Source organism: Pollicipes pollicipes, unplaced genomic scaffold, assembly GCF_011947565.3.
Source record: "Pollicipes pollicipes isolate AB1234 unplaced genomic scaffold, Ppol_2.1 Scaffold_4881;HRSCAF=5763_pilon_pilon_pilon, whole genome shotgun sequence".
NCBI lineage: Eukaryota > Metazoa > Arthropoda > Thecostraca > Pollicipedomorpha > Pollicipedidae > Pollicipes > Pollicipes pollicipes.
The window spans coordinates 37,766,454-37,792,280 of NW_023596576.1; the positions used below are offsets into that span (position 1 = coordinate 37,766,454).

A 25,827-nucleotide genomic window follows, 5' to 3' on the forward strand; every position below is an offset into this window, starting at 1 on the left:
GAATACCTCATACACGTATGTCCGTGACGCAGCCGGACAGCATGGCTCCCATGCCATGAATTATATAGTGCGAAACCATAACGATGGCATCCTTCATCGCAGAAAACCTTTTGATCTAGATCGATGATAGCTTGTGGGAGCGAAATAGCATCTGAAGAGAGCGACTATGAGAGACTTCCATGCCTTTCAACATGCGTCTTCTGACTGTCCCTTCTTGAAAGTTGCCCCTCTGTTTCTACCCTAGTGTATTATGCTGTCTCACTAAGCCTGGGCACACTTCCAAAAGAGCACGTAATAAAAGCGGCTCTTATCATCACACTGCGGCCATCTTCCCAGCCAGGCTTCATTTGGCAAGTGTCCCATTTCTATTCGTTCCGGCTGTGGTTGCCAGTTATGCCACCGTTCTGTCGGCTGACTGATTCGGCATTGATCGCCGCGGACGCCAACAAACGGGCGCGCTCCGTGTGCGTGTCGGGCTCTGTTTGTGGGCAGCGTGTACTTGTAAGGGGCGCGGTTTCTTTTGGCGTGCGTTTTGTCTTTTGTTGGCTGCAAATATGACAAAAACGTAGCCATTTTGCGACCCGACATTATTTGTAATAGGCATCGAAACCTCTCCCGTCACTGCTAGGTTAGATGCCGGTATAATGAGTACAAGCCTGCTTAGCACGTCCCACTTGTACCTGTTTTTGATACAGTTGGTCAACACTTGCTGAGCAGAGGCAGAAGCAGGTGTCTGTCGCCGACGATCATAATGTGTCCAACTGTTTCCAGTTGCTGCAGCTTCAGATGAACGACTATCGCTACCATTATCTCTTCACTTCCTTTGTAAGTGGACACTTACTTCCTTTGTAAGACGAGACATAAACTTAACACAACTTCATGTGCACGTTTGTTGCAGTGGCCTTGTCATTAAACAAAAGTCCATCTTTTGTAAAATACCATGCAGAGCGTTTGAATGATAAAACAACAGCTGAACAAAAAGGCGAAAATCAAAATGATGCTCGTATGATTTCCAGGACGCGGAAGGCTTCGACTTGGAAGACTTCCGGTACAACCTGGTGAACATGACGGCGTTCCGTCTGGTCGACTCGGAGGCGCCGTGGGTGCGCGACGCCGTGGAGGCCATGGAGCACTTCCAGCCGGTTGGCTCCGGCATGGTCCAGCAGCACGGCGTCATCGAGGTGCGTGCCGACCGGCAGCTACTGCTTTAGCATGTTCTAGGAGGGAGCGCAGCGTCATCAGGCTTTGTCGGAGACCGGCCGGCTGCCGCTGCGCCAGCGCTGTCCAACAGCGCCGTGTGATCAGGCTCCGCCCAAGGCGACAGATGTCAGAAGTGCGTGCCGTTTCACAGCACCAGTCGGCGGCTGACCAGCGCTCGCCCGCAGGCGGAGACGGCACTCATGATCGACAGCGTGAGCGTGTTCGCGCACGGTCTGCACGCGCTGGGCGTCGACGGTCCGCTGGCGCCGCCTAATGTCACCTGCGAGCGCCTGGTGGCCTGGCCAGCCGGCCTCAGCCTCTACAACTTTCTAAGCTCGGTAAGCGGCCGCCTTAGCCGGACTCAGTGGCTCCCGCTTCTGGAATGGGGGATCTTGATGCACACAAGACGCTCAAGCGGGAGTCAAGTAGACGTTCGTTGTAGTCTCAGCGACTATAGTTGGGAACTCAACGTCGGTCTCGTTCAAAATGGGTTGGTGAATTGGTATGATGAAGAGAAAAAGCGACTCGCGAACATCACCAATCAGGCTCATGGTATACTTACCTGACGTGCGGCACTCAGAACGTACTTCGTCATTAATGGGTGTGAATGGGGTAGGTAGAAATGAATGTTTCTCATTGGATGACGCTTGTAGCGCAGCGGGCGGCGAAGACATGTGGCAAGAAATGCGTTGGCGGAAGTTTGGACATTTGAGCGTCACTAGACCATATGATGTGTCACTGGTGTACTAATATCAGCTTTAAAAAATACGGCCTTGCAACGAGCTGAACATCCAAGTAAATGACGATTTCCAGAGCCAACGTGCCCTTCGAAAAGAGTCAATGTGATAAACGCCACAGAAGAAAAATCGTTGTCACAATTTGACGTGTTGTTTAATTCGCGTGGCAAAGCCTTCATATTCTTTTCTCTTTTTGCCCATGTAGTGTCTCCCAAACTTTCACAGCATGTATTATATAACATAGATATTGGGAAAAGTAAAGCAAATAAAAAGTATTCCCTTTCATAGTAGTGAGCAGGCGTTCACTGGCACTTCTTTCACTGGAGCGGCTAGTTCAGATGTAAGTGATAAGCTGTTCAGGATATCGACAAATCGGGTATTACCGACCAAATTAAGTACGTCTGATCTGTGAGTAAAACGCACAAAAAATGCGACATACTCCCCTTAAGCGGTGCATATTAGAGTTGTATCACCATAGAAAACACACAGCCGGCTGCGTACGTGAACATCGCCTTTGTAAAAGCAAAGCAGCACACGCCAAGTGACGGTGCTGAGGTCCCGGGAGTGCTGTTCGCCTCCAGCTCTGCCCCGCCGCTTCAGACAGCCAGCTGACTCGGGGCCAATTACGTCACCGGGTGGCGGCGACGGCCCGTGTGATCCCGAGGGGAGGCCCGGCGCCGCCAGACGGGATCAGCAGCGGGCGCGGGCGGGTGTGACGTCATAGCCGCTGTCTCAGCCAGAACAACAGACGACGTCAATGCTGCCCCCCCCCCCCCCCTTCCCGTCACAAACACGCACACAGTCATCATACGCATGGGGAACAAAGGTAACAAACACTAACTGGTAATATTACACCGTCCATGTGTAATGTCAGTGCCTTTCAAGTCCTTACGCGTTGTCTGCGCTGCTTTTTGAGCGCCCTTGCTAAAAGCATCGTGGTAGAAGTGTGCGATCAGGTGTGACATATCATGCCGAAAAAAGAAAGCCAGCATAACAAGGGTGATTTGAGGTGGATTTGCGCTCGGCAATGCATTGGGATGACAGTAAACCTGGCGCTTTCTCTGAGGACGGCCGGGATAACAGTGCACCCATCTCCTCCGCTGAGGACGGCAGGGATGACAGTCCGCCTGGCGCCGCCGCTGTGCCGCTCAGGTGCGGCTGGCTGGACTGACCGGGCCGTGCAGTTCACTGAGGCCCGCCGCTGTGCCGCTCAGGTGCGGGTGGCTGGACTGACCGGGGCTGTGTAGTTTACCGAGGGCCGCCGTTGTGCCGCTCAGGTGCGGGTGGCTGGACTGACCGGGGCCGTGCGTTCACTGAGACCCGCCGCTGTGCCGCTCAGGTGCGGGTGGCTGGACTGACCGGGGCCGTGCAGTTCACCGAGGGCCGCCGTTCCGCACTCCACCTCCACATGCTCAAGCTGACCGATGCCGGCATGCGCAAGGTCGGCTGGTGGAGCCGGCAAGACGGCATCGTGCTGACCAACAAGACAGCCTTCTTCGGCGCCAGCGTGCCTAACGTCACCCTGCTTGTCACCACCATACTGGTAAGACCCCGTCACCACGGCGCTGTACGGCCTTGACCTGAGAGGGACCGTCCTGGCTGTCGGATTAGATGGGAGAGAGGATGAGAGGGATCGTGGCGGAACCAGGGCGCTCTGGAGGAGCGCAGGCCATGCCAAGGGCCGGCTCGGCATGTGCTCGGTCTGGCGGGCGCCGGGCACAGCGCAGACACCCTATCCGCTAACACCCTATCCGCTGACGCCCTGTCTGCTGACGCCCTGCCGCTGACGCCCTGTCCGTTGACACCCTGTCCGCTGATACTCTGTCCGCTGACTCTCTGTCCGCTGATGCCCTGTCCGCTAACACCCTGTCTGCTGACACCCTGTCCGCTGACACCCTGTCCGCTGATCCTCTGTCCGCTGACGCCCTGCCGCTGACGCCCTGTCCGCTGACACCCTGTCCGCGTCCGCTGATACTCTGTCCGCTGGCGGCCTGCCGCTGACGCCCTGCCGCTGACGCCCTGTCCGCTAACACCCTGTCTGCTGACACCCTGTCCGCTGACACCCTGTCCGCTGATACTCTGTCCGCAACGCCCTGCCGCTCCCGCCCTGTTCGCTGGCACCCCGCCCGGGCGACGCGTGCGGCCTGTGGTGACGGCACAGACGGCTGCGCTGGCCGGTGCCGACTGCAGTGTGTCGAAGGTGCATTATAGACGAGACCGTTAACCAACTTTTTGTTGCTTTGTAAACTTTCAATCACTAACTCAGCAAGGCGACCACCAAACACAAGAGTTTTCATAACTGGGCTGGACACGCAGCATGGCCAAGTCGTGCTTGCCTGCTGCCCCTTTCTGCAGTTAGTACAGAGTCTGTGGTGGTGATATATTTTGGAAAAGACATCAACTGGAAGTGTTGTCAGGCTGCAACATAGGGCATGGGCTAATGAAATGTCACAATACTGGAAAAATATCATGAAACCACCTTTCCAATATCCTTGTTATCGTTCGAGCCTTTATTGAAAAGTATTTCAAGGGTACATTTCACTGCACAGCCGTTTCACCAAAAATACTTGTTGTCGTTGACTTCCAGTTCAAATTGCTCAACCGCAACCACTTGGAATTTTGTCTTCGCGTTTCAAGTTAATCGGTGTTTATTTTTCCTCGCATTGCGGCCATATAGCTGCAATGTGACAAGAGAAATCCACCCGCGCTGCAGCTTGGTCAAGTATGATCTACGAGCTATAACACATCATAGGCCATGCATATCGAATGCATGATTATATGGTCATTTACGCTCATGATGCGTAGATGACACCATCAGTCAGCGTCTCATGAGGCGTAGGTGACGCCATCATTAAGCATACCATGAGGCGTAGATGACACCATCATTAAGCGTCCCATGAGGCGTAGCTGACACCATCATTGAGGGTCTTATCATGCACAGCCGGCACCATCATTAAGCGTCCCATGAGGCGTAGATGGCACCATCATTAAGCGCCTCATCAGGCGTAGAAGGCGCCCCCAGTAAGCGTCCCATGAGGCGCTTTCACGCGTGATTTAGCCAGTCCCGTCACGTCCACCGATTTCTTGCTGAGCTGGGCGGAAGCTCAGGGGATGTCGTCTGGATGCCGGGTGCGGGCGGACAATGCCGCACGCGCAGGGACGAATAACCAGGTCATTAGTGGAGGCCGTGACTATCCCTGCCGCCACCGCCGCCGCCGCCGCCGCCGCCGCCAGAGGCGTAGCTGGCGACAGCCGCCCGCCCGGCCGAGGCGTGGCTGTTCATAGAGCTAAACGTTTCCCTGAGGGTCCGCGTGACAAATGATGCAGGCTCATTGGTCCGCGTGCTTGCCGGCACGAGTGGAGAATACTGAGAAATGTTGGCGTGACACACCAACCGGCAGTCGGGACTGACATCTTTGAATGGTTAAGCGCGGACGTTAAGGACAGTTGGCATGGCTTGAGCGACACCCGTGACCGCCAGCCACACCCGCCCTCTTCACCGATGTGGCTGACACTGCCTTTTTTGCGTTGCGCGTCGATAATGACCCATCACTCGTGAAGGAAATGAACCGTCACCCAGCATCATTTAATCTGCATTCGCGTCACAGTCAGTAATATGAATGGACAGAGAGTGCTCAGTAGACTGGAAATAGCCGTGCATTGAGACACTCCAACAATAAACCTGCATATTTTCCGCACTCCCCAGAGACATGCAGTCGTTAGTGCCATGCAACCACTTCAATTTTCCCCGGTGAATGTTTTTTAGCACTGGTAAATTGGTGAATTGGTGAAGGTGAATTTTGTTTAGCACTGCTGCCGTCTCGTAGCAGCGTCACGACGTTCGATCACGCGAAAGAAGGAATGCACGCGCTCGAAATTAGCATTTATAAACTCTCCGGAAGTACTAAAATGCGGTGCGTTGTCTTAAGAACACTATTTTATCGTGGAAGCATGCGCAAGAGCACGATATCCAGCATTGGCCAACTCCTGCGCTCTCTGTGCCGCCAGTGTGCCTTGCCGTTCCCGTGTCGGCTTTCATATGTAAAATTGCGCGCTGTAATTGCTGTCTATCTGCTGTTGCCTATACGCGCAAAGGGAAGTGTTTCACACTTGTATGGGGTTTTTAACCGGAATAGCCATCTAGAGGATCATTCGTTGCAGTTCAATTAAGATCTAATTACCCTAGTTTCTGAGCTATACGCCCGCGAAGATGTGTGTTGTGCAAGGTAAGATAGCGTAGCCAAACCATAACGTATTGATGAGTTAATTTACTAAACAGAGAAATTGTGCTCTCTAGAGCAATCTTTTCCACTTATAATTATATCAATAGTTATGAGCGAGCTTATTTTATCATATATGATGTTTGCTTCACTATGTTCAAATGTGAAGTTCAGGTACGTTCAAATACAATTCCCTTTAAATATTTTGATGAAAAAGGCAGACACACAGCAGGCTTGATCTACATTAAAACCGAATACCACCCGCGCCTGCCTGTCGCGAACATCTGCTCTCCTTCTTTAGCTGACCCCCTCGGTAGTTCACACCGGACCGGCGTCGACCGTTGCTATTAGTCACTTATCCAAGCGCGGGTCTGCAACACACACACACACACACACACACACACACACACACACACACACACACACACACACACACACAACACACACACCCACACACACACACACCACACACACACACACACAACACACACACACACCACACACACACACACACACACACCACACACACACCACACACACACACACACACACACACAACACACACACACACACACACACACACACCACCACAACACACACCACACACACACAACACACACACACACACACACACACACACCACACACACACACACAACACACACACACACACACACACACACACACACACACACACACACACACACACACACACACACACACACACACAACACACACCACACACACCCACACACCACACACACCACACACACAACACACCCAACACACCACACACCACACACACAACACACACACACACACACACACAACACACACACACACACACACCACACACACACCACACACACACACACACACACACACACACACACACACACACACACACAACACCGGCCGCGCATCGCTTCCCCGCTATCCCCAGCGCGGACCGGCATTACACGTGCATTCGGCGGCCGGGCGCCAGTCCGCCTGGCCCGGCGGACGCTTCGGTGATGGGCAACTCGGGCGAGCGGAAGAAACAGCGGCGAGAGAGAGAGACGAGAGAGAGAGAGAGAGAGAGAGAGAGAGAGAGAGAGAGAGAGAGAGAGAGAGAGAGATAGAGAGAGAGAGAGAGGAGAGGAGAGAGAGAGGAGGAGAGAGGAGAGAGAGAGAGAGAGAGAGAGAGAGAGAGAGCCGAGAGAGGGAGAGAGGAGGAGAAGAGAGAGAGAGAGAGAGAGAGGAGAGAGAGAGAGAGAGAGAGAGAGTGAGAAAGATAGAGAGACGCCTTATATAATATTTAAAACAAATTTGTATATAATATTAAGGCGCTCTATATTTAAGCAGCGCCTTAGAATATGTCTCACACTTGTGGCATGTGAAACCTATGAGATATAGTCCAGGTGTTTCACACATGCATGACAGACCCCAGCTGCCTAGACTGGGCTTACGCTCCTGCAGGTGGGTGCCTGGAAGGTATGCTGCGCCGCATAGTCTGAGTATAGCGGAACAGACGCTTTCAGCAGGCAATAGATGTCGCGTCCACGCGAATGGAAGTCAACCCTACGCCTTTGCCACAAGGCTGATAAACGGAAGAACGGCCTTGGTGATACATCTCATTCACAACACTTACATTTTATCATAAAGCCTGAAGCCAAGCATGCAACTTTGTAGGCAAAATTTCCGCTCGCTTATCTCCACTTTGGCACAAGACCCCAGTCCTGGATGGCGTCGTGGATACTTTGATAGCGAAGAGTAGAAGTTTGTCTACGGCATCGTGCAAAGGAATATCATGTAGATTTCTTAAGTTTGTTGGCGTCTTGTTGCGTAGTAGAATAAAAATGGCTGCTCGTTAACTGAACCTAAAGTCAGTTATAAAGAACCCTAGTTTCTCTTCACACATCTAAATGTCTTCATTTAGCGCAGCAACTGCGCGCGTTGCAGGCAGGGACGTTATCTGATGTACTTCCAGGTGTGCTGGGGGGGGGGGGGGGGAATATGATCCCTTAGTGCCAACTGGAGTTCCCCGCCTCTTCTCTGGCCCCCCGCAATGCATATAAACAGAAACGGAAAAGTGGGCCGAAAAAATACAGATACGAATATCACAACTATTAGCAAACTAAAAACATAGACACGTTGTTTTTTACATGCCATCTCATTCATATATTGACCCAGGCTGCCAATTTCGACAAGTTTTTTACGTGATAAAACCTGCATTGAGATGAAGAACAATTGACTGCAACATGCGGCTGCCCATATAGCAGTTAATTCATGTTCCCCTCAACAGCGGCAAGTGTCCTTGTCGCACTTTTTCACATCAAAGGCACAGCATAGCAGTTTAAGGCTGGTCTGGATTCCAGCGAAACGATTCCCGAAAAATCCAGTGAAATCTGCAACGTGTGCAGTGTCCCACATCCCGTTGAAGCCACTCAGGGACCCAGTCGGGGACAAAAAGGGAGCGGCTAAAGTGACTGGTGCCCACCCCCGTCACAGGTCCGTGAATCAGAAGGCATGCGCCCTAACCAGTGGAGCTATAGGAACCGACTAAGCACATTGTGGGACGGGACGATTTAAAGGGCAACTTGGCAATATATCTGCAAGATTGTGGAACCACACGCAAGGCATCGGGGAATATAATCAGCGCACTTTGTGCGGTGAGTGCAAGATATATTGGAGCGGTGTTAATCAGTTCATGTGAAGAAAACTGGCCGTCAACATTGGTTCAAAATATCGAGCTTCTTCAATATCTTTGAAGATGTTGTCCACCACTTTCTCATGACATAATGAAGGTGGGTTATTTTCAACGTGGCAACTCCTAGCTCATCACCATAAAACATCAAGATTTTCGCCATTTAATACTAACATCGATTTCCATTGCATGTCAAATCATTGATGATTCCATTAAGATGGCCATTCCGCGAACTCATTCGGTTAACAGTCTGTACCTATCTGCCTTTCATTATCAACATCTCTGTTGAGAAAGTCATGCAAGCTTAGTTTTACACTTACAAATAAGTACATTGCATAGCACTACACAGACTGAATTTCAGCATCTGGTCCAGCCCAGTCCAGCTGGTCCAGATTATTTGAACTAAATGTTGTAAGTGATGCATGATAATTACATGTTTTAAGTGATGGCACAGTTTCTAGCTCATCCATTGAAAAACCCTTTGCAACCGTAGGAAAACTTGCGATATTTGTGCAATGACCTCCAGCAACAGCATCGCCATCCCCAACACCACTGCCATCAGCGCTGTTTGAGCGACGCGCGTGCCCGGTTCCTGTGAGACCCCTCCGGCAGGAGCGGCCGTTCGTCATGCTGAGCAGCAACGCCAACCTGACGGGCAACAGCAGGTTCGAGGGCTTCTGCGTGGACCTGCTGGCGCGCGTGGCTGAGATGGTTGGGTTCCGGTACCGGCTGGAGTTGGCGCCCGAGGGCGTGTTCGGTTACCAGGACGCCGAGACGGGCCAGTGGAACGGCGTCGTGCGACGCCTCATGGACAAGGTGAGCCGTCCGAGGCCAGCTGGCAGAGACACTCAGGCGTTGGGCCTCCGACCAGATGGTCTGGGGCTCCCTCGCCGCGGGCAAGTCGTATCCGTGCCGTTTTCCGCGGGGCTTGAAAAGCACAGATAATTTTAGCAGTAAAGTGCGTCGATGGACAGCCAAACAACTGAAGGCGAGCGGCCAGGCGGCGGAGGGGCTCCGCCCGGCCGACCGACGGGCGTCGGACGTGCGAGAACGGCCGCGAGATATTATGTTTCAGGGGGGTTTTCAAGATAAATTCACATCATTCAAATCTTAGAGTGGGCCGAATCTTTCACCTTTATATCTTTAAGAATGCTCTCTAAACAGCTGTTTAGCCACAGCAACACGAAAGCATAAACTTGTAAATATTTACTTACCATGGTTCACCACCAGAACCCAGCATCGGTTCACTGGTCATGTCAGTCATTCATCATCAGTCACTGGAAATGCTCATGCTTTGCTGTCATAAATGTAGAAAATTGTGGAGGTGAAATATACACTCGATCTACATTTTAAGCCTACTAATTGGTGTTCTACGCGTTCTAACGGTGCTTCTTTCAGACACGTCATGATTTTCGTTCACTCGTCGGCTGCCGCTTAGTGTTAACCGTGGGGCCGACAAAGCATGAGCTACGGAGAAGCAATGCCGGGCCTCGGGTTTTAAATGTGAGGTTTGCAAGCGAGTATGTGCCTAACATCATACAGTTGGTTTCAATTTCATTTCTGACCGAAGTTTAAACACCCCAGACAAACATGGGCTGGCCATGTCAAAGCGTATTTTGGTACCATTTCGATAAATAGTGGAAGTTCACGGGGTGCTCAATATCTCTGTAGAACCCAGCAAAAATTCCGACAAGGCTGCTGAGCGCTATCGCTTGAAAGCGGACATACTGAACCATTATAAAGCGATCAGCACAGTGGTTTATTCTATACGGTCATTTACCGCTTGCTTCCTTCACCTTATCGATTTCAAGATACAAACGGAATTACATCTTCCGGCCGCTTTTAACTTCTTGTTCGGTTCAAGGAAAAATTATCTGAAGACCGCATTCTCCTGAAATCAAATGGACTACGCCCAGTACTTCATTTCGGGAAGGGTCCTTTCAGCACCTTTTGAGCACCTTTCACCATCAGGTAGCCCTTTGTCAATCTTGTACGCCTACCCCCCACCTCCACCCTTCCCAAAACTCAGGCTACCCTCTTCTGGGCACACAAAGTTTCGACCAGATAATTCTCCTGACGGCATCAACTGTCTTTGGGTGCTGGGTTCGGGAATATGCTTGTTTTGCAGCCAAGCACGCTTCTCTACTTGGATTTTCGCATTGGAATTGCTGGGATTTAAACCATGATATTCTGATTACGATTCCAGCAATCTACCACTGATCTAACCGGGAATTGCATTTCATCTTGGGTACAATTGGGGAAACTGGGGAAAGGAAATCCCCCGCTTTGTCTTGTTTCGATCCTAGGTCAGGGTTCCGCATCCTGTGATTCTCATCATGCCCCGTCCCCCACAACAAAGGTAAGTTTCATTCGATCCTTCTCCGCAATAACACTTGACGACACCCGGAGAACTAGCGGACTACAACGTTGGGTATATACTGATGCACCAGACGGCGACAATATTCGGAACGACTAGCCGTTTTTAAGACGGATCACGGTGCAAAACCTTAAAAACTTTTTAAAAATCAACATTTTTTTCTAACAGCATGTCTTTTATCAGCCATTGTTGTCTAGAAATGTTTGGCGGGGATTTGAAAGCATGTTTGTAAAGACGCATAATTTGATAAAACTGTTGTTTAGCTTGCTATAGGCAGATTGTTTTTATGGACACATGTGATGACAAGTCTGTTCCTACCGAAGCTTTTCTGAACATTTTAAAAACATTCCTTGGCATGTCTGATGCAGACGCTACAAAAAACCCTGTATCCTTGTAGCGTCCTTGTCCATAGGTATGCAGTGCTTACAGAGCTTACTTTCAGTACATACAAAGCTTACTTAAAGTACTTAGCGGATTCACATTGCCCTAACGCGATCCAAGATGAGTGATACATGAATGAAATGACCCTGAGAGCCCGTCTTGCTCCGCACAGCACCCATGTAAAGTGTTGACACAGCCAGCATCCAACGCCCTCGACCGATGCACATTGCTGATTACCAGGCTGACATTGCTGATTGATTGCCAGTATTTTTTTTTCTAGAATTTGGATGAATTGAAAGCATGTGCTGGAGAAATGGAATTGTACGAAACAATCCTTTCCTCGGCAGAGAGTTTGTTACATACTTAAACTGCATAGAAATTGTTTCAAAAAAGTTTGCCAGTGTATGAATCCATCATGAAAAAGGCTATTGGTCATTCGTTATACTAAGGCCTCGCCTAACTCATCACGTAAAATGTGTAAAAGTTACCATTCACCCGTCGTCATCGGGGCTTTTCGGCGCACTCCCTTACTGAGCCTATACGGTGTCGCTTAATTGTGACCCTAGCAGGAAGGGTGGGCACCACGGACAATCGAACTTCTGATATCCCGAACTCCGCACCTCTGGTTTCCCAGACTCGCAGCCTGACCACCGCGCTACGAGCACCACAGTTCCCACGCACAGGATGTGAGGGATGTGGGACGAGGTGAGACGTTCTCCTGCCCGCACCTGAGGCGGTGCGGGACGAGGCGAGGCGCTCGCCTGCCCGCGCCCGAGACGGTGCGGGACGAGGCGAGACGCTCGCCTGCCCGCACGTGAGACGGTGCGGGACGAGGCGAGACGCTCTCCTGCCCGCGCCTGAGACGCTGTGCTCCTTCTCTGATTGACAGAAGGCGGATCTGGCTGTGGCTTCGATGACTATCAACTACGCCAGGGAGAGTGTGGTCGACTTCACCAAGCCTTTTATGAACCTGGGCATTAGTATCCTGTTCAAGGTGGGTTGACGTGGCTTGTAGCATTCTGCACGTCGTTCATCGATGCCCTCTGAGCTTAGCGATTCGCTGTTTACAAGAACGCTCAATGCAGTCTCAAATTGTTAGCCCATGGAACAGAACAGCCCATGGAACAGCTTAAAATATGTTGGATAACAACAGACAGCATCTTGGCGACGGCTCCCAAGGTCTTGACAGAGGCGTTCTGTTTGCCGCAGGTGCCCAAGAGTCAGCCCACTCGTCTGTTCAGGTGAGCATCAGTCAGTCCTGCCGTCTGTTCACGTGAGCGCCAGTAAGTCAGTCCATCTGTTCAGGTGAGCACTAGTAGGTCCGGCCGTCTGTTCAGTTGAGCACCAGTCTGTCCGCCCATCTGTTCAGGTGAGCACCAGTCGGTCCAGCCTTCTGTTCAGGTGAGCACCAGTCGGTCTGCCCACCTGTTCAGGTGAGCACCAGTCGGTCCGGCCGCATGTTCAGGTGAGCACCAGTCGGTCCAGCCTTCTGTTCAGGTGAGCACCAGTCGGTCCGGCCGTCTGCTCAGGTGAGCACCAGTCGGTCCGGCCGTCTGTTCAGGTGAGCACCAGTCGGTCTGCCCACCTGTTCAGGTGAGCACCAGTCGGTCCGGCCGCATGTTCAGGTGAGCACCAGTCGGTCCAGCCTTCTGTTCAGGTGAGCACCAGTCGGTCCGGCCGTCTGCTCAGGTGAGCACCAGTCGGTCCGGCCGTCTGCTCAGGTGAGCACCAGTCAGTCCGGCCGTACGTTCAGGCGCACTTCGCACCCGACAAGCGCGACCGCCACCGGCTCCCATCTGTTGCGCCGCGCTCACCCGCACGCCCGAAGGACGGTCTCTGTCGAGTGGTGCTCTCTGTTTCAACCTGCTCACAACTTACAGCATTATCATACGGCATCAATAATGCTCAGTGAATGTCGGCATTGCAGGACATTACAATTGCCATTTTATTTAATGGCTGATTGTTCCCCCACCAATCGGTGCACATCGTGTTTTTTAAGCGCATGCGACGTACACAACGCGCAGTTGTAACTTATTGTCGCTTTTCCTTGCCTCTAGCTCTCGGCCTGTAATTCATTGTAACATTTCAGATACCCATGATCCCAATAGAGATGAGCTGTTCCAGATCCTTTCGTATCTAGCAGTTATAGCCCTGACTACGTCCGTATCTTTCGTGATGCGTGCTAGTTGCATAGTCATGTATTCGTGTTACCGTCTTTTAGCCTCACACCAGGCCAGAGGTTGACCAGACCAGACCAGAGATGTGTGGCAGAGGTCTGCCACACACCAGAGGGCTCGAAAGGGGCTCCCATCGGGCTCGCCACCCTCACCTTGGACGACTCCTGATGCAGGTCACGATGGCATGCTCGAGTCGTAACCTGTCGCCGTCTGCGCGCCCTCAGCTTCATGAACCCGCTGGCTGTGGAGATCTGGCTGTACGTCATGGCCGCCTACGTTATCGTCTCCTTCACCATGTTCGTGATGGCGCGCTTCAGCCCGTATGAGTGGAACAACCCGCACCCGTGCTTCGCTGATAACGACGTGGTGGAAAACCAGTTCAGCGTCAGCAACAGCTTCTGGTTCATCACGGGCACCCTGTTGCGTCAGGGGTCCGGCCTCAATCCCAAGGTTAGACATCTGTCATCTGTTGCGTCAGGGGTCCGGCCTCAATCCCAAGGTTAGACATCTGTCACCTGTCGCGTCAGGGGTCCGGCCTCAATCCCAAGGTTAGACATCTGTCATCTGTTGCGTCAGGGGTCCGGCCTCAATCCCAAGGTTAGACATCTATCATCTGTTGCGTCAGGGGTCTGGCCTCAATCCCAAGGTTAGATCTGTCTGCCATCTGCTGCGTCAGGGACCCAGTTTCATTACTAAGGCTGGACATCTGTCATCTTCCGCGTGAATAGCCCGGCTTTAATCCTTTATTCAGACATCTGCCATCTTCTGTGTAAGAGGCCCGGTCCTAATACCAAAGTTAGACATCTGTCATCAGCTGCGTCACGGGTCGGACCTGAACCCAAAGGTAAGGTGGCTCTCATCTACTGCGCCAAGCGCCCGGCCATAATCCCAAAGTTAGACATCTGTCATCCGCTGCGTCATAGGTCCGATCTGAGCCCAAAGGTAAGGTGGCTCTCATCTACTGCGCCAAGCGCCCGGCCTTAATCCCAAAGATTAGGCGGCTCTCATCTGTTGCGCCGGGGTCTCGCTTCAGACTCAAAAGAGTTCGCCAGCGAGTCAAGGGAGCGAGTGGGCGATGAGGATTTATTCGGTTAATGGCGGCCTGTGTCTACCGCCCGAATGAAAATGGATGACGTTAAGTGTTCTAAGGAAGATAGAAGATCCATTTACGGAATGTTCATTTGTTCGTAGAGTGGATGGTCGGAAGGGTGAGCAAGCCACGCAGGGAGACCGAGGAGATCCTGCTACAATGGCGCTGGGCCAGGGTGGCGTTGCCTTGGCAGATTAGGCAGGGGAGCATGTGGCTATTACACAAACATTTGTGCATCGGCTTCACGAAAGGTAAGAGTACAATGGATGCACGTGCGCATTCCAGGACCGTGAATATGCTCCCGCTGAACTCGCTGTCGAGATCACGAGAAATGAGGGTATGGAAAGCGATCGAAGTACTGCTGAGATTCGAAGGATTTTTTATACATGCGAATGCAGGGATCAAACGAAGTTTTGCTAGTGATGGGAACGGAGGAAACGGGTCTGGGAAGTGCTGGGGAAATCGGACTGATGGAAAGGTACTTGCAGAGTACATTTGTGCTGCAACGTGACGGAAGAAAGTATCGAGCAGTTAGATAAAACCGTAACTGCTCGCCAAACTGTAGGAGTACTTTTCGATTTCAGGGGAGTGAAATGTTCAATATTTTAACCCTCACCTAAGCCTATCGGGGGCCGAGATGCTGGCTCCAGGATGACCTAGCTTTCTGCTGGCTGAGTGGTTAAGAAATGACCCCCTCTCCAGTTAGTTTGCTACACGAGACCCTGCCGGCCCCCGTACTGCAGCACCCGGCAAACCAGTGTACGCACTCACACACGACCCTCCTGCTCAGGCTGTGACGGCGGGTTTCGCTGCCGTAGGCGATTAGCTTCAAATTACAGCGGCTGCAAACGCCTCATATTACAGTCAACACCTGCTCTTGTCCGCATCCTATCGATTTTCGGTCTGGCTGAGTGGCTGGCCGTGTGTCAGTGCCGCTCATTGGACGGCGGTCCAGGCGGCCAGGCGGTGGAGGGTGCGGCGGAAGGTCCGGCACCGCTGCAGGTAGCGGCCGCCACCGGGCCGTGCCTGAACCCGAATAGACATGTGACGTGGGCCGCCACAGCCTCGAGTTCTGGACTGGTGATCTTTCCACTGGGGCATCGATCCGAGTGTTTTTAGCAGTATCTCTAGTAGTCAGGTGCCCTTTGGGGAGGGGAGGGGGAGGTGGGAGGGGGGCAAACACGGCTGGCGTGGGGGGGGGGAGTGAACAGCCCGGCGCCCTGGGTACGTAAGCAATAGATAATTTTTAATTAATGTAATAAAGTGGGAAAATAATTGTCAAAAATGTGTGTTTGGATTTTGTTTCAGCCTTTCTTATCAAGGCGAAGTCTTCAGATCGGAAGGCATGTTTTAATTAAACCAAGTAGATCTATCCGGCATTTATTAGGATGCTTTGATGAAAGCAAGCTTTCGGATACCAAATTGACCCCCAAAGGTTTTTCCGGAATGGTTTCCAAACGGCACGGCGTAGCGACGTCAAATTTTGCATAGCTGCTGGGAATTGAATAACGGATCGTTTAGTATCAAAAATTTAGATACACTTTGTAAGATGGCTGACCTATGGCAGGTCAAAGCCAGGTCATGGATTCAGCGAAGTCTATTTCTATGAAATCGTTCAATCTGATGCAACGACGGGATGTTAGACGAAGCTGTACATCTCTGACATACTTCCTTGGGCAACACAACAATTGAATGAACAAACTGCATTGTCCTAGGTATGGTATGGTATGGTATGAAGTATGACGTATGACCAGGTATGACGGTCAAAAACGACCTGTTTTAAGCGACCTATTTAAAGCGACCTGCTAAAAGCGACCTGTGATGGCCTAAAGCGACCCTAGGTAAAAAACGACCTGCTTTAGTACTTTACGGTTTGCTTTATGGGGTAGTTCCTGGTGCTCATTTTTAATTTACTCGTAGCAGGAACTGCTTTACACGTCTTTCACCGACGTCTTAAAGGTCAGAATAGGTCACTGACCTAAAATGACCCAGGTCAACATTTTGTGTTTGGGAACATACTGCCAAGTGTCATCTTCGTCGATTATTCAAATGCAAAAATCAAAGCAGTATTGTATGATTTTGGTCACTATGACCTTCAAAAACTTAAACAAGGTCGCTGACCTTAAATGAGCATGTGACCGTCTGCTTAGGACAGGTATCTTGACTCTGAGGGCACTTTGGAAGTTTGACCTTGTTTAGCCTTATTTGACCTGAAGACCATGACCTAGAAACCTAAAAACTGGCCGAAGTGAGTTCACGCACAGGCTAACACACCCTGTAAATTTGGCGTTCCCAGCTTTCTTAGTTCTTGAGATCTCAGGATAGGCAAATTGACCCCGACCGGGAAAAGGATATCCAACCGGTCACCCGAGCGCGTGCTAGGGGTGGCAGACCCATAAATTTTGGAAGGCATCAAGTCCAGTGCGACGATCATCCAGCACATCCCAGCGGGTGTTCTCTCGGTTAGAGAAAACACGAACTATTTTAACCATCTGAATGCTCTTAGCGTGTATTTGGAAAGGGTGCTGATTTGCATTTATGAGTTACAGTAAACAAACTGGTCAGTTGGGATACAAATCTGGTTACGATTCAGCGAGGAAATGGTAGAAGGAAGATATAAGATTGCAGGAATGCGAGATCATTATAGCTTTCCTTCTCAATTAGTTGTGTACGGATTTGTATTCCATTTTTGGACGAAGGGTAGGTCGTATATTTGCTTTTAGATTGCCATGCAATGTGACTTGCAATTCTCTAACCACATACACTTATTTGGGAAATTTCCCTAGACAAAGTGGCCAAATTTTCACGTCTATTGCCTTGCTCGTTAGAATCCCAGTTTTATCTAGTAGCCTAGTTTGAGGACCGAAATGCCTGATAGTTATCTTTGCATTGCCATTATCAATGGGTGTATTAAAAAACACCCCTTTCTCGCCCAACCAATCCGATAAAACTCGGACAAAGGGCGAATAGTCCAGCGATATCGCTACGACATTGATACCCGCCAGGCTGTAAGGGATGGCTGTAAATGCAGCAATTTTCTTAGGGAGTTGTGAAATAAACAAAAGCAAAGTGTAATGTGCAGATATGTGCGGTGGCTATGGCTAATCAGCTAAGATTATGCCCGTCACATCAAGCCACGAGAGCGTTGCAAATCGTTCGAAAACGAGACGAAACGAGAGTGGTCGTTCGGTAGCGTAATCATCATTTCCCTAACACCACACGAGAACAAGACATGCGCGAGCAGTAGCCATCACTTTTGGCACGTAATATATTCCTTCCATGCATCACAAAGATATTACGTCTGCATTATATTTTTTTCATCTACCATTGCGTCGTTGGATTAAAACGTCAGTATCGATGGTTGCAGCGAATCTTCCCGAGAAGGGTCGAGGCAGGGATGTAGTTTCGCAAAACAAGTGGGGGAGGGGGTGAGCAGGGAAGAATGGTGAAACCTATTCCCAAAATACCTACGGCGGGCCTGTCCCCAGATTTTGCCCACCTCCTTCCCAAAGCTGTGACTGGAGCTCCCCCATCTCCTCAAATAAGTTGGAAACTACACCCCCGGTTCGAGGCAAAACTTGCCTTCCTGCTTATGAGAAATGGCTCAAGATTGGGTTGCAGACGTTTTGAAATGGCGCTGCTTCATATTTCTGTGTTAGGTCCGAATTTACACTTTCCGCAAAGCTCACACTAATGGCGCTGCCGTAAACCCGCTTATTTCCAATGTGGCAGCTGTCAGAAAGGTGCTTTGAGCAAAGGTTTCTACTTGGATGCCTTCACTTGGATGGCAGACTATCAAAGTCGACCACATCAAGTGGCAAAGTGTATTAGTCCTCGCTTTGATTCGCCGTTTTTCATAACGCGATCTGACAGGGGGGGGGGGGGGGATGCGACCTCATTCCCCCTGTCATTTCCAAGTTTATTAGGCTAGATCTTAGTCGATATTTCAACGTATTGGTCTCATCGGGATAAACTGTTGGGTGATAGTTTTTGAGTTGTTGGGTCAATAATTGATACCATTATGACAGGTCAAAGGTCAAATTTTCCAGAAAGTTGCACTTTTCAGCTTTACGGCATACATACGACAGCCTGCGCCTTCTGATAAATGGCTCAAGCAGACGTGTTCCTTGTTTAGTTTTGAGTCAATGGTGTATATTTTATGTATTTTGAGCATCCCGTTATGACATGTGGCTCCGTCAACGTAACAGTATTGACCCGCCGCGCGCGCTCCGCGACATCGTCCGTGGACGTTCGCCGCCCGCGCCGGCCATGGAACGTTTTGCGGTGTTTCTAAAAATGTGCCGCTGCTCCGAAGCCAGAGCAGCTAGGAACACGTTTTAAGTATCAAAACACGCGCAATGCATGCTCATTGGGCTGCTAAAAATTTGGGCGTGATTGCAAAGCATACCGGAGAGGTGTCCTCAAAGAACTTTGGGGCGGTCGCGCTGACCCCCACCAGTGCGAATGTCAAAAAGAGTATCCCACCTAATTTGTTCCTTTCAATTAGTATTGCATCAGACGCGTACGATTGGATTATCAATGCCAGTTTTCTTTATTCCTTCTGAAAAGCTCAAAACTTTTATTTTGAAGTAGCTCACCTTGTGGAAGAAATCTCGTTGGACTCCATACTCAACGCTATGAAAGTATTGAATTTCATTTTCTTTGTTTTTTCCAACGTGTCTTCTGTGGTGCGAACCGCACACTAACATATCAAAACATTTACGTAATAAATGTTGAGAAAACTTGAAATATTTCGTGTAGACCAAAAAGATATGCTAGCGTGGAGCTACTCCGCAAATTTAACGAAACGATATACTATGGCTTTGATTTTTCCCTTATGACGTTTACCACAATGATTCTTTTCGAGGCGCACTTTGGCTCTGGGAATGGGAGTGTCCCATGATCCATGCGACGTACTGGTTAAAATTTCAACCAATGTGCTTCTCGGTAACAGGCTCTTGTTCGTTGGGCCAATCACAAATGTTCTTTTATTCGCACCAGTAGGGGTGCGCACGGCGGTCGTCGTGACAACGGTGGTCGTCACTACAGAGCAGAAGTGTAGCAGCGTTGGGCGGTGCTGTTACCGAGCGTGGACAGCATAATTTGGAATCTAAGATAGTTAAAATGAATAGCCTTATTGCGTCACTGCCTGCATGTGCTTACCACCCCGCTGCAGTGTGACTAACCAGTGTTATTATTAGACGTAAATAATCATGAGGTTTCTCTAGGGTGCATTTTTCTAGAAATATGGATGGATGAGTTGTCATTAGAGGATGGACATTCCCTTTAAGCGGTATAGAAATAGGCGGTGGCGGCCATGCGAGCCGCAAACGACCGAACTCCCGTGAGGAAAAGATCGTCTGAAGCAGATGATTTATGATGACCTTAATTGCAAGCAAGTAATTGATACCATGCATAACGTAACCTTTTGCAGAAGCGTCTTGTGTGCGATTGGCTGAAAAAGTGTTTTGCTCATCCGCCGACACTCCTCAGGCGGCGTCCACCCGTATAGTGGGCAGCATCTGGTGGTTCTTCACGCTCATCATCATCTCCTCCTACACGGCCAATCTGGCCGCCTTCCTCACCGTCGAGCGCACGTCCACCTCCATACGTGAGTACGGCGTCGTGGCAGCCAGGGCACAGGTTTGCCCCCTCCGGCCGACCGATGCTTCGGAGCTGCTTCCTTTCGCATGGCTGCAGAACTGGCGTAAAGGTCTTTTCTCTGCCATTGACTGGATCTTGTCATTTTTACGACGATTCGATGGGCCGTACGACATGTAGCCGCGCTCTTCAAGAGATTCGGTGTTTCAAAAGTTGTCTAGTGGTGCGTCATGCCTGCCCGTAAAAGCATGGTCTCGTTTATAGCCAGCCAACCACAATTTTATCAAATTATGCGTCTTTATCAACATATTTTAAATTTTTGCGAAGCATTTCTAGCCAAAAATCGTTGACAAAATGGATGTTGTCGAAAAATGAACGCAGAAGTTTTTTGAAGTTAAAATTGTTGTACTGTAATCGTTCGTGACAACGGCCATTTCTGCACTTTGTTTCCGGCCATAACACTATGAATGGAATTGTTGCCGAAAAGATTACTTATGTTAAATGGTATGTCGTACGTACCTGACATTCCGTATGCTTGTTTCACGGGACAGTATTTTGCAAATTATAACGGCGTCAAGCAAAATTTCTGGAAAAAGCAAGATACGAAATGATCGGGCGAGCATGCGGCAGGTCTTGCCACCTTTAACCTCCCAAACGTTAACGTTAACAGTATGCCCAGTTCAAATAAATGTAATATCAAAATGACCCTAACGTCCGATGTACGCTACACTAATGATAGCCACTAAATACGATGTCAGTAACAGCATCCATCAGTTGTGAGCAAGTCAAGTGAGCACACAACGACACATAGCATATCACGCTACAACATGTGCCCGGCAAGGTCTTCAAATTGTCTCTTGTCTCTTGTCTCTTGTCTCAAATTGTCTCTTGTCTCAATTGTCTCTTGTGCTGATTGCTGGTCAGGCGAGGAGTTGAACTGATTTATATAATATAATTTTATTTTGAGGTGTGTTTCATATTGACGCGTCGGTAAGACATGCCGCATGCCAATCACACAGAGCAATAACCAACTTCCGTGCGCGGGCGAAAACAACCTCGAAAGTTAACGCACCCGTAAAAGCTGAAAGGCCAATTGCTACAGTTTACAAGCATTGCAAACGTAAATGCAGCGCATTTTGTGGATAAGATTACTGGGTGTTCTACAAAGACCTTAACAATATCCTTCATCACATAGCCATCTCTCAGCCCCTGGGCCGCGGAGTATGGGCTCCCCTTTCCTATTCCATATGCGCAGGCGAATGCCAGCCGTGCGTTCGGACCCGGTCCGTTTCTTCACAGTCCAGTCCTGGCTGCCAGGCTCTAACGATTATCGTCTGCCGCAACACGCTCGGCCGGGACAGGCGTGCGCTCGGCTCGGCGTGAGCGGCGTCATTTTCCGGCCCACTAGCCGCCGCCCTCTGGCCCGTCTGCGAGCTGCCAGGCGCGGCCGTTGGCGGCGCGGCCGCTCGGTCAGCTCGGCTCGACCTGCCAGCGCCTGGACGAGGTCCTGGCGGCGCCGCCGTCGGGCTGGCCAGCCGCTGCCAGCGGTGAGCCGTCACAGCCAGACGGCGCGGCACGAGCCTCACCGCCGGCGCAGTCTCACCAGCGTAATACATGCTTTGCTCGCGCTTTTGTCCGCGCGGGTGTTCGGGCTGTGGCTGGTGCCTCGGCGGCCCCGACTACGTCCTCAGTGACCCAGCGGTCCAGCGACTCCCACTGATCCGTGGCTCCCGCCCCGTCCGCTGCCCTCCCGTCCGCCGTCGCCCCCTGCCTCCATTGGTAGAGCGCCGGACATCTGACCTTTTCTGCGAAGAAACGCGACCGTCGTCGTCACCCTCATTTTATGTCGCGTCAGCTATTGCATTGACATATTGGCGCTGAGAGGCCAGGACACGATTGGGATTCAAACTTGGTCTCCCTGCGTGAGAGGCCGATGCGATGATCAATCGACCATTACAACCTCCTCCCCCTCCCCAGACATCCGACTAGCAAAGCGTGAACGACGATGGACGCCGACTATGGGCGTCTTGCCTTAGAAGTGCCGTCTATTTGGCTCGCGAAATTAGTTTCTCTATTTGATTTGTTATATTATATACATGTATGCATATTAAATGCATGTATATATATATATATATATATATATATATATATATATATACATATGCATATATATATATATATATATATATATATGTATATGTATATATCGCTGCACTCACAATTGTTTTATAGCATGATGCCGCATTGTTAACGCCAGCTGGCCATGACCCACGGTGCGCCACGGTAGCTGGCTGTTGGTCGGGCTCGGCCTCACCGGAACCGCGCCGGGCTGAACTGAGCCGGGCACGACCGTCGGTCCATCGGTCCAGCGATCTCTGGGGCGGACTGGTCCGAGACGCGCCCGACTGTTGACGTTTTGAGCCAGTCTCCGGGGCGGGACTGCCGGGCCGCACCGAACTTCGCCTGGCTGCTGGTGCGACGGGCCGGCCCAGCGCCGGTTGGACTCGGCCGGCGGTGCAGGCCCATTGATCGACGACCCAGCACCGCCCCAGGGGAATCAGCCATTCTATTCTTCGGCTCCCACGTCCGGCGCGCTTTTCCAGCGACGAACGAGAGGACAGACGCAAAAAGGAAAGCTCAAATGAACGGCGGAAACTGAAGATGGGAATTGAAAATTCAAGAGCTGTCTCTAATGAGGCAATCTGATGATGTTCCGCTCTGCCTGTTGTAATTGACGGTATTTGCCTAGTAACGTTGTTTGTGTATGAGAACTGCTCGTTTGATGCATACAAACATGATGCAAACATACTGATGTTTCGGAGATGCAAGTGTGGTTACCCTTGCAACAGTAATTGTAGATATCTAATATCGCTGCTCGTTCCCAAAAGCATAGGCGTGGTAAAATTCAACTGAAACGTAACCGTAGGTTCAGAAGAAGGAGCGTTTGTGCTAGCTGCATGATCCGCGAAATTGCTTCTTTGCAGTTCTCCAAGTATTTCAAGCATTCCCAAACCAGTACATGGACCGATATCATACGACCTCAGCCGCCGGCGCGTGCTTAAGCTCCAATCATCATCGTCACCTGCTTTCGATGAACCACGCCGCGTGACGCAATAACTGGCAGTCCTGAGTCGACGTAGGAGGGACCCGACCAACGCAGTGAGTGTTGTGTTTCGCAGAGAGCGCGGCCGACCTGGCCAACCAGGAGGACATCGAGTACGGCACGCTGGAGGGGGGCTCCACCATGACCTTCTTCCGCGTGAGTTGACCCGCGGCCGGCCTGCAGCGGTCAAACTCGTGGAAAGGGAAGTGTAACACTGACATTTTGATTTTCGCAATCTGGCACTTCAGGGGTTGTGATCAGGGGAAAAATGGACGATTTTGTCGCCCGAATGATAAGTGGGCAAAAATATCTCCATCAACATATTTTGGGCATGCTTGCAAAATCGATAAAGCCCTTTTGCGGTCGCAACTTCAATAAGTGGAATAGATGGACCATTAGACATGCACTATTTGGTCTATGCCGTGATTAAACTTTTAAAGAAAAAAAATTAAAAAAACAAAATACGTCTGGACTCATTTTTTGACAGATTTGTTTGCGGGCTGCGGTTTGTTTATGGCAAAAATACTTACCTTTTGGATAGTTGAAAACTGCTTCTTGCGTGCTCCTCGTCAAAATCCGTGGCGCCGCCTCTGCTGACAATATCGACTCCATATGTATGAACCGGGCGTGTATTATCGCTCCCCCACGTTAGACAGGTTTACCGTACATGTCTTACATTTACTCCCAACAACCGGTTGGCATCCCCGCCAGGGAAGGTGAGAGTGGGAAAATGGGACATGCCCAGTGAGCGCGCCTGATGTAAATACTCTTCGATAGTTACTCTCGTCGTCAGACCGCCCATCACGGCTCGCTAGGGATTGTCGGATAGCATGCGAGCCTAATCATGACTCACATAATAAATACTAACAACCATAAAACGTCGATAATGAATGCTGGTCACAACTTGTCTTAGCAAAAAATGAGTTACACAGAGCATGTCCGTGCAACGTTACCGACCTCAGCATATTTGAGAGCCATTGTTCATACACATGTGCATTGCCCTCCCCTGGAAACATCCCTGCACGTGTGGCTCCCAATACGCGAACTATTTCTAAAATTCGGATACCCACGCCCACGAAATCCCTGGAGACTGATTCTATGCTGGAGGACATAGGGTTTCCTTCTAAATTAGATTTTGTCTGTCTAGTGAAACAGGGAAAGACGTCATAACACTTATATTTAATTTAGGTCTCTCCCTTTCTTTCCCACGTCGCCTCTGGAAAATAATCATTAGATGCGAAGAAAATACACTGAAAGCCACAGCTTTGGATCAGCCAAAACAATAGATCAACAGAAACGCAAGTTGTAAAAATGAAGACAACCGCACGAAAATCCTCCGAGTCTTTAAGTCTGTTTTGCCCGTTAACACCCTTGTAAAAACGGGCAAAACTTATGGTCAGTTTTTACAAGCTCAAATTCATTGACTTCGACAAATTCTAGACACTTCCACTGCGGCAGAAGCAAAAAGTTCTGTTATCGGTGTTTCATCGCGTATGATTATTAAAGGCGTGTCAGGAAGTGTTTTTTTCCTCAAGCATATCGATGATGTTCCGATGAAGCTTTTTTGAGCCGCTTGAAGAGAATGTTCCACATTTAAAGATATTTATGGAAGCATCAGATTTAATCATTGCCTCGCTTTTAAGTGGAAAGGTTTTTCTAGATAACTCAAGTTCCCTGTTTAGTAAATATGCTGCTCAGTACGTCATTGTTTGGTGACGTCAGCGTACCTTGCACAAGATTGACTGAGAGTCAACTGGCGGCCGTTTTATCTGGAAATCATTCTAACGAACACCAAATATGAACGACTTCACAATTATATTTTTATTGGCCTAGATCACCGCGTGGCCAACGGAGTGGCATGATTGCAGGATTTGAATGTCATTATGGTGTCAGGGATGCCTGGCTGACTTTGAAATAGTCTCACCATAAAAAATGTGTACATCTTCACGGGCGTAGAGCTCAGAAATTAGGATAGTGTGGGTCTTAAAAGGGCATGGGTGTGTACTGCATTGAATGGTCTCCAAGATGGCTATTTTATTTCAAAACCCCATACAAATACGGAACACTCCCTTTCATAAATGGCGGCGATGGATGCGCTCAGATATAAAGCATGATCACTGAAGTGCCAACTCGCGAAAGCCAACAATGCCGTGTTGAGCTACGCCTCTCATCGTGGGCATGAGTTGGTCGACGAGTGTCGTAACCAGGGAGCGCGAGGATGTTTACCACAGCGGCACGTGGGCTGCCATCCCAGTG

General features: G+C 50.1%; 1 protein-coding gene across 2 annotated transcripts in view; it reads left to right on the forward strand.

Moving 5' to 3' along the window:
• Positions 1 to 25,827, forward strand: part of LOC119101467 (glutamate receptor ionotropic, kainate 2) — a 67,548-nt gene that overhangs the window by 35,721 nt on the left and 6,000 nt on the right. For both annotated transcript variants that reach the window (XM_037224807.1, XM_037224808.1), the window contains 10 exons: positions 772 to 825; positions 1,017 to 1,181; positions 1,386 to 1,538; positions 3,277 to 3,480; positions 9,455 to 9,658; positions 12,490 to 12,594; positions 12,810 to 12,841; positions 14,002 to 14,227; positions 20,361 to 20,478; positions 23,648 to 23,727. In XM_037224807.1, coding sequence (XP_037080702.1) covers positions 772 to 825; positions 1,017 to 1,181; positions 1,386 to 1,538; positions 3,277 to 3,480; positions 9,455 to 9,658; positions 12,490 to 12,594; positions 12,810 to 12,841; positions 14,002 to 14,227; positions 20,361 to 20,478; positions 23,648 to 23,727 — 1,341 coding nt within the window. The remainder of the gene's footprint in view (positions 1 to 771; positions 826 to 1,016; positions 1,182 to 1,385; positions 1,539 to 3,276; positions 3,481 to 9,454; positions 9,659 to 12,489; positions 12,595 to 12,809; positions 12,842 to 14,001; positions 14,228 to 20,360; positions 20,479 to 23,647; positions 23,728 to 25,827) is intronic.